Here is a 9,416-nt window from a genome sequence, read left to right as displayed (position 1 = left end):
CCCCCCCCCCCCGCCTGTGTCTCACCCATTGACTCCTCAATCTACATTTTCACTGACTACCTGTCTTGTATGCATACCAGCACAAATGCCGGCTTCTTTACTTTTCATTCCATCCAGGAAGAGCACACACCAACTGCTGAAACTTCCTTAGCCTGACTAAGGGTTTTTGAACCCGAAAGCTTGCTTAATAAATATTCTCCAACCATTTGGGTTGGTCAGATAAAAGATATCAGATTCACCCAAGGAACCTTGTCTGCCTACATCCTGTGACAGGACTCTTCCCTTATAGCCCAATTTTCTCTTGCTTTACTGCATATCACCACCACCTTGCGTAGAGGTGTTTGTGTATTAACTAGCAGGCCACATGCTGGCTATGGTCCTTGCTGAATCAGCAGGTAGCTGGTAATGTCCCTCTGTTGTTGTTTTAATGGGGTGATAAACACTGTTATCAATTCCTTGCTGCGCCTTGCCCCCTCTCCCCCCCCCCCCCCCCCGCGCCTGGGAGCGAGGGGGGGGCCGCACTGCAGGCATGTGCCTGCATTTCTGGGATGCCTGGACAGTTGCAAAGTGATTTAGCCTAGCCATGTTAGACTAACCTGCAAAGATTGAATCAATTCAGGCTCAGGCTTTTCGAATGTCTGTTCCTAGCCTAAGAGGTATTTCAGAGCTTGAAAAGCAACCTTTCAGACATCTGACTTGGCTTGCATGTTTATATGCCTCTTATCGGCTTAAGATCCAAAGTGCCTGGCAGGGACTGTTTGCCTACAGAAGGATCTACCTTTTACCTAGTAGCCTAGTGGTTAGGGCAGTTGCCTCCTCAGGTTCTTCCCAGGAAAATACACTAGCCACTAGGCTATGGGTGAGTTGGAGTTGTCATCTGTCCTGTTGAAGCTGAGCTCCTGAGTAGAAAGGAATGCAGAAATCATCATGCCAGAAGGACAAATGCATGATGGAGCCTGGGTCTGTAGCCCAGTGAGGAGGTCATTTACCTGAAAGGGAGGGAGCCTTGCTTTCTGCTCCAACCCCTAATGCTCTTTACATGTTGTGTACAATGACTGTTTCATGCAAAATGCATAAACAGCATTGGGAACAGGGACTGGAATCCACGGCTCCTCTGGTCTCTCCCTCCCATGGGAGTGCCCACCTCAGAAGGCTAATGAACTCAAAGGCCCTCTTCCTTGCTGTTTTCTTCCTGGACAAGAGCCATAACTATTAGGCTCTTGGAAAAGAGTCCTTCTTTTTGCCATTTTTAGGTGCTTATAAGGGTAAGATGACAGTTTTAAGAATGTAGACATGCAAATGGGTTTTCAGAGAAGTAAACAGTCTGGAATAAGATCTCGCTTTAAGAGTTAGATGCCTAGAAAATCCGCAACTCTAGCTTATTAGCATTTTTCCAAAGAAACAGGGAGCTGTCTAAATTGACCTAAAGCAAATACTGTCATTTCAAATCCTGCACTCCCAAACTCTGAGGCCTATGTCTTGTTTACATTACGGCCCCAATTGCTAAAAGACTAAGGGGGGAAGGATGGAGCAGGTGGGACAAAATTTATGTTATCCATTTCACTTCCAGGATTCAAGACCTTTTAAAAATACAGTAAAACCACAATAGTAAACACTTAACACAGCTGACTGTTACGTAACTCATAAACTAAAGCTACAGTATGAATGTGGCATATGCTGTATCTCCAGTGCAACTGACTGATCCTTGGATAGCTGACCTGGTCTCATATTCCAAACTGTAGCATGTATTTATATGTTGCAGCCCTTGCTTATCCCAAACCATACTTATTTCATTTGTGGCATTGAGTTTTACAGCATTTGAAAAGCTTTAGCAATGACCAAGAAGTTGTTTGTATAATGGTTGGTGCTAAGGAGACTAGGAAAAAACTCTGCAAAGCAACAATCTGGGATAAGTACAAACACCTTAACTCTGCCCTTGCCGCAGCTCTATTCCAACTTTCTGGTTGATGATATTTATAAATGGTACTGGTCTTAACTCTACTGGTTTTCAAAATACCCTACCCCTAATTGTTTTAAGTTACTTTCTCTACTACAAATAAGTCATAGTTTGAAGATAAGTCATTCCAATGTGCCCATCAGTAGGCTACAGGGACACATTTATGGTAGGCAGAAACAATTTAGCCTTCAGTCAGATGCATCTCAATGCACCAAAAGCAGATACAAATACCGTGATAAAGCACACCCTGTTGTGGCTTGTTCTTATGATAGAAACTCAAATGTGTTGAACTAATGAAACAAAATAAAGCAACAACACTGGTCCTATTCCTAAGCTATCAGGAGAGGAAAATCATCTGAGAAGTTGCTAAGGGCAGGATAGTCAAGCTCTCTCCATTTAACTGCTAGTGTGTACCATGATTGTCCTTGTCCTTTGAAGAATACTTTCAGGAGAGCTTAGACCCTATTTATATTGTATGTGGGAAATCTTATAAGTGTGTTTAAATTGATCAATAGAAATGTATCCATTCTTTTTATTTCTAGTGGGAGCAGTGTGTGATGTCAGAGTATGGTGTCAAAGAGAAGGTTGTGGGGCACCAATAGAGCATGAAGTCCTCCGTTCTCATCCTCCTTGATCTTTTGAGGCTCTTGACCATTCCATACTTCTTACAATTCTGTCTACATTCATTTTCAAAGGACTGTCTTTTCCTGCATCTCTTCCCAAATGCCTGATTGTCTTTAACATCTTGTTTGGTTCCTTTTCCTCCTCTTTCAGCAATTTGGGGCCTTAGTGAAAACAAGACACAAGCCTCAGAGTTTGGAAATGAAAAATCAGCATGCTTCAGGAAGCTTTAGAAGCTAGATCCACCTGATCTACAACCCACTTTGTTCTCAGTGATTGCTGAATTAAAAACAAGCTGCTCAGGTGTTTGCTGTGTCTTTCTTTTGTTTTTCCTTTTACTTTAAAGGGTGCTGCTTTTCCACTCAGCTGAAGCTCATTAGTGGTCCCATGTGGCTGATTAGAGAAGTAGCACCCTTTGAAATAAAAGCCAGAGCAAACAGCTGGAACATCTCAGCGGCCCCAAACAGCCTTTTACTGTGTCTTGGTGTATACTCCCAGTTACTTCAGAAGCTCTCCTCTTCATAAGGAAGCCTAATCCTGTGAAGCATGTATGGGTTTTGCAATATATACTTTTCTATTTAAGAGAAGTAGGAAGAAATAAGCCCTGCAAAGCAGTGCAGCTTGCTGACTGCAATCTGTATCATGTACTCACTAGCACCCTATTCAGTCCACTTTCAGATAAACTCTGGAATTATCCCCTTCGAGTTAATGTTGCTATTTAAATATTTTCCTGGTGTTCAGCCTGCATTAGTGTTTTAATTTAATTTTGTTACTCTTAGTTCTCCACATCTTGTGTTGCCCCAAACAATTCCTTCTCTCTGCTGCTTATATAGAATCATAGAAAATGAGGGTTAGAAGGACCTTAGGAGGTCACCTAGTCCAACCCCCTGCTCAAAGCAGGACCATCCCCACCTAGATCATCCCAGCTAAAGCTTTGTCTAGCTTGGTCTTAAAAACCTCCAAGGATGGAGACTCCACAACCTCTCTGGGTAACCTGTTCCAGTGTTTTACTACCCTCCTAGTGAGAATATTCTTCCTAATATCTAACCTAAATATACGTTGTTTAAAGTACCACCAAAGGCAAAAGCGGCCTGTGTTAAATTTTTCTCTCCCCTCATAAATTGGTCCATCAAAGTTAGTTGCTCCATGAGTGTCTCAGTTGTGCCTGCCACATATAGGATTATAGAACCAGGTAGTGCCAAGGAAATTGGGCCAAACACAGAACAGAGAAGAGAATTAATTAGAATATTATTCTTCCATTGTTTCAATGACAGTTAGACATGTGTCCTGATAATGGATGCTAGTTGCCAGGGTGATGGACACAGCTGTGTTTGGATGTTTTGATAGATGAGCTTTGTTGGTCTCTGTCAAACCAGGACAGCAAAAACTAGGGATGTAATAACAACTTGCACACAGGTAAGAGTTCCCTATTTAACTCGGACTCATTGTTCCCAATCTAGCTTAATGTCTTAAGGAGACAGCAACGCATGATCAAAAACCGGGAGTCAGCCTGTCAGTCTCGGAAGAAGAAGAAGGAATACATGTTGGGGCTAGAGGCCAGGCTGAAGGCAGCTTTGGTGGAAAATGAACGGCTCAAGAGGGAGAATGGCTCACTGAAGAGGCAGTTGGATGAGGTGGTGTTAGAGGTAGGCTGAGTTTGTGGAAAGGATTAAAAATGCTTTGGCTGTTAGATACCTAAGTATGATGAAAATGGAGACCATTTAAGCATTCTGGAGACTGCAGAATTGACGCAAGGAAGCTTTATCTACCTTTTCTCTAGTCCACAGAATTTACCAGGAAAATGGAGTATATGGGACCTGAACACAGTGTAAAAAAAGGACCAGATTTGTTTTTATGTTAGCTTGGCTGCAACTCACTTTTCCCTACTGCAAGTCAGCTTTTAATGTAAAAGTAGAGGTCAGGGTTTTTTGGCTTCAGAAATGTGTGTACATGTTTTCAACTTTGTTCTTACTCTGTGCCTGATCTGCTCTTCCTGTTTTAGAACCAGAAGCTCAAAGATTACTCTCCAAAGAAAAGAGCTGTGTGTGTGGCAGTGATACTTGTCTTCATAGTGCTGAACTGTGGCCCACTGAGGTAAGATGACTTTTAAAATCAGTAATCTTTCCATATTGTTGGGAAGGGCTGGAGGGAGTTTAATCTGTCGGGCTTTACCTGCCTTGTGTTTACGCAGTTTTATGCAACATGCTCTGTGGTTGGAGGCCATGGGCTGTCAGCAGAGAAATTTTCTTTTGCCATTCTTCAAATTAGGGGGTTTCTCAGTGGCACCTAATATAAAGTTTGTGCTAGGCTGATTTTTTGGGGCTGATATTGATGGCCAATTATTAACAAGCCATATCAGGCAATACCAGTCCAATTGCCAATATGCAGCCTGACAGCTTGGAGAGCAGCATCCAGCTGGTAAGTCTGTTGGGGGGAAGGGGCAGGGGGGGGAAGGGCTGTGGGGGAGGCAGACTGAGGCCCCTGCAGTGACGGAAGGAGTGGGGCTGAGGCAGGAGCAGATGCTGCCCAGCTGGGGCAGAGCTGGACATGGGATGGAGCCGTGTGGGACGGATGTGCGTGGGTTGTTGCGGGGAGGGGGGGAGGATCCTGCCGCTATGCACACTGCCAGGGGAGCCATGGGGGGCATGTACCCCCCATCTGTGCATGGGTTGAGGGCAGGCCACTGCTGCGGGCTGGGGGAGGGGGCAATGCCGGGCTCTTCCTGGGGTGGGGGCTGTGCTTGGGCCAGGCAGCAGCAGTGCTGGAGTGGGGGGCTATGTGGGGGCCCCAGCTTCCTTCCCAATGCTGCCGCATGCCCTGAGCACAGCCCCAGCCTAGCCCCCCTGCCGGGAAGAGCCCAGCACAGACCCAGCCTGCAGCAGCAGCCCATCTTTGTCTCACGCTCAGATCTGGGAGACACAACCCCCCTGTGGCTCCCCCAGGGGTATACATAGCAGTGGAATCTGCGCCCCCTAGATGAGCCGTGCAGCTCCATCTCTTGCCCCGCCCCAGCTGGGCACTGCCTGCCCCTGCTCCAGCCCCACTCCATCCCTCACCACAGGGGCCTCAATCTTCCCCCCACACACCCCTTTCCTCCCTCCACCCCTTCCTTCCCAACAGACTTATTAGCCGGACACTGCTCTCCAAGTTCCCCGGCTGGCTGTGTGCATGCTGTGGCTGCATGCATGCATGCAGCATTTATCGGCGACATTATCAGCCACATCAGCCAAAAAAGACTGATTGCCAGTAATGTCAATTTTCCTTTTATCAGTGCCGATACGATATGGATCAGTGTTTTGGTGCACCTCTAGTTCGTGCACACTTCTCCCTTATGGACTGGCCTTTTACTAAATTTCTTAGTTTAGGGTGAATTGTGTTCAATGCATGTAGCTGAAAGGATCAAAAGCCTTTGAGAATCATGTTGTCAGCTTTCGGGAGCACATAAGCAGGGTTGTAATCTTTATCCTTTTACTTTTGCTTCCAGTAGTTGAGCTTTGTATCATGGCTCCTTGTAAAGTTGATTAAAACCTCAATTTCCCACCCTCCCTGAATACTTTTGAACAAATGTTCTCATTCAAAGTATATTTTTTCCCCTGATGGGACAATATTAAGGTAGCAAAAAGCTCATTTTTTAGCTTTTATTTTTTACATTAAAAATATTCAGTTATCTTGAAAAATGAAATCTGAAATTTTTTTTCCCATGTTATCTTCTGCTTTTATGTTTTTTTCCTTATTCTATTACCTTTCCAGAGTTGGAAAAGATAGAAAAGTTGCAGTAAAAAAAGGAGACTCAAAGGAAATGCCAGTCTTAAAGGAAATGGAGACTCAAAGGAAATGCAACATTCTGCACCTTCTTTTGCATTTGGCAAAAAGGAAGGAAAAATCCTATATTTAATTTTGATTTTTAATAACAAATTTTAATCTTTCATATTTAATTGAAATTGGAGAAAAAAATTAAGTGTCAGCTTCTGACAAAAAAGGTTTCTTTTAGGCAGTCTGATTTTTTTTTCTGACAGAACTTTGTAGAGCATAAAAGAACATAAGAATTGCCATTTGCTGGGTCAAACCATAGGTCAGTCTTGCTCGGTCCCCCGTGTTGCGTATTGGTAGAGAGCAGATGCTGAAAGGGAGAGTGAACTAGATATGACCAAGGTTTTTTCCCCACTGTTCCTCTCACTTGCAGCCTCCAGCACTTAACGTCTATGATGTTCTAGTTCAGAGGGTGTACCCCTAACTCTCATGCCCAGTTACTGATGCCCCTTTTCTCCAAAAATGTGTCCAGTCCCTTTTTTAATTGGGCTAAACTACCAGCTTCCACCGTATCTGGTGGCAATGAGTTCCACGCCTGAATTGCACACTGTGTGGGAGAGAACTTCCTTTTGTTAGTTTTACACTTACAGCCTACTAGTTTCATGTTGTGACCCCTGGTTCTTGCCTTGTGAGAGAGAGTAAATAATAAATCTTTATTTACTTTCTCTTTGCCATTTAATATTTTATAAACCTTTATCATGTCCTTCCTCAAGCGTCTCTTTTCTAAACTGAATAGGCCTAGCCTCTTTAGTCTCTCTTCAAATGGAAGTCCCACCATGCTGCTAATCATCCACGTTGCCCTTCTTTGTACCTTCAGTAGTTCTCCTATGTACTTTTTGAGGTGTGGGGACCAGAACGGGCACGGTATTCAAGGTGGGGATGTACCATGGATTTATAAAGGGGCATAATGATACTTTCCATTTTGTTTACAAATCCCTTCTTAATAATCCCTAACATTTTGTTTGCCTTTTTAATGGCTGCTGAACACTGAGCTGATGTTTTTAGTGACCTGTCCAGAATGACTCCCAGATCTTTCTTGCGTGGTAACAGCTAATGTAGAACCATCATAATATAGGGATAGTTTGGGTTAGTTTTGCCCAGGTGCATCACCGTTCACTTGTATGCATTGAATTTCATCAGCCATTTAGTTGCCCATTCACTCAATTGTGCCACATCCTTCTGTAGTTCCTCACAGTCCACCTTGCTCTTTATCACTTTGAATAATTTTGTGCAAATTTGGCCACCTCGCTGTTACCCCCTTTTCCAGATCACTTATGAATATGTCAAATAGCACTTGTCCTGACACACATCCCTGGGGGGACCCTGCTTTTTAATTCTTTTCATCCTAAAAACTGGTCATTTATGCTGACTCTTGCTTTCTATCCTAGAGACAGTTTCTAATCCACAAGGGGATATTCCCTGTAATCCCATGACTACTTAATTTAGTTCAGAGTCTCTAATGGGAGACCTTGTCAAAAGCTTTTTTGGAAGTACAGATATACTATATCACCTGGATCACTCTGATCCATCTGCTTATTGACACCCTCAAAGACCTCCATTAGGTTGGTAAGGCATGATTTTCCTTTGACAAAGCATGCTGTTTCCCCCCAGCAATTCATATTCATCCACATGCTGAACAGTCCTTTCTTATTATTGTTTCTACCAGTTTTCTAGGATCAGACGTTAGACTCACTGGCCTGTAGTTCCCTGGATCCCTTCTAGAGCCTTTTTTAAATATGGGAGTCACATTGGCAACCCTTCAGTCCTCTTGTACTGAGGCTGTTTTTTAGTAACAGGTTGCATATTACAGTCAAGAGTTCAGCAGTTTCTGATCTGAGCTCTTTCAGGACCCTAGGGTGAATGCCATCAGGTCCTGGTGATTTGCTACTGTTTAGTTTATCAATTTTCTCTACAACCTCATCTACTGCAACCTCAATTTGGGTCAGCTCCTTTGACTTGTCCCTAGAGAGGACTGGATCTGGTGACGGAATTTCCCTAACATTTTCCACAGTGGAGAGAGGTGCAAAGAATGCATTGAGTTTCTCAGCAACAGTGCTGTCGTTTTTTAGCATCCCTTTCATCCTGATCATTGAGGGCCCAGTTGATTCCATGGCAGGTCTTCAGCTTTTAATGTACTTAAAGAAAGTTTTATTGTTATCTTTTATACCTCAAGCAAGTTTCTCCTCAAATTCTGTCTTAGTTTGTCTTATTACAGTTTTACATGTAATTTGCCAGTCTTAATGCTCTTTTTTTGTTTTCTTCGTTAGGATTTGACTTTCACTTTTTGAAAGAAACTTTTTTTTCTGCTTATTGCCTCTGCAACTCTGCCATTAAACCATGATGGCTTTTTTTTTGATCCACTTTCCATTTTCGTTGACTTGCAGTATGCGTTTGCCCTGTGCCTTCAATACAGTGTTGTTAAGCAGTTCCCACGTTGCTTGCAAGTTCCTCATCTCCTTCAGGGCTCCTTTTAACTTCTAACTAGCTTCCTCATTTTTGGTGTAGTAGGTAGAAAAGCCACTTGTTGACTTTTACATGGTCCATTTTAAGCCTTGGCTCTTCTCTCAGGACTGTCAGCATCCTTTCCACTAGAGTGTGTAAGAATGGCGTTAGTCAGAAGCAAAACAGTAATGCATTTGTTCTGCTCTCATGGAATTTCTTTGTCTGGTCCTCTAGGTGCTTTACTATAAACAGACATAGTAAGTATGGATTTAGCTTGTTCAGAGTCCTCTCCTCTACTGTCTGATGTACCCAAGATGAAGGAAGTAGAGAATATCCAGACTTCTGGGTGGGTAAATTTATAGCCACAGCACAGCTTAGCCTTTTGAGATGATCTGATCTGCAGAGTTTGCATCTGGAATGAGAATGCAATACAGCAGAGAGGGAATGTTGGGGCTCCCCTTGATTTACTCTTTGCTTCTGAACTGAACATTGTCCAGTGAAGCATAAAGCACATTCACTGTATATACTTAAGCTGGAGTTGAATTTCATGCACATAGCCAGAGGAGCAAGGTGAACCTTCTGGGCC

The 9,416-nt window shown here is 43.4% G+C and overlaps 1 protein-coding gene across 1 annotated transcript in view; it reads left to right on the top strand.

The window, feature by feature from the left end:
- Positions 1 to 9,416, top strand: part of ATF6 (activating transcription factor 6) — a 170,857-nt gene that overhangs the window by 29,976 nt on the left and 131,465 nt on the right. The window contains exons 8-9 of the mRNA XM_025194380.1: positions 4,039 to 4,224; positions 4,581 to 4,672. Coding sequence (XP_025050165.1) covers positions 4,039 to 4,224; positions 4,581 to 4,672 — 278 coding nt within the window. The remainder of the gene's footprint in view (positions 1 to 4,038; positions 4,225 to 4,580; positions 4,673 to 9,416) is intronic.

This window comes from Alligator sinensis, unplaced genomic scaffold (assembly GCF_000455745.1).
Source record: "Alligator sinensis unplaced genomic scaffold, ASM45574v1 scaffold647_2, whole genome shotgun sequence".
NCBI lineage: Eukaryota > Metazoa > Chordata > Crocodylia > Alligatoridae > Alligator > Alligator sinensis.
This window is presented reverse-complemented; position numbering and strand designations above follow the sequence as displayed.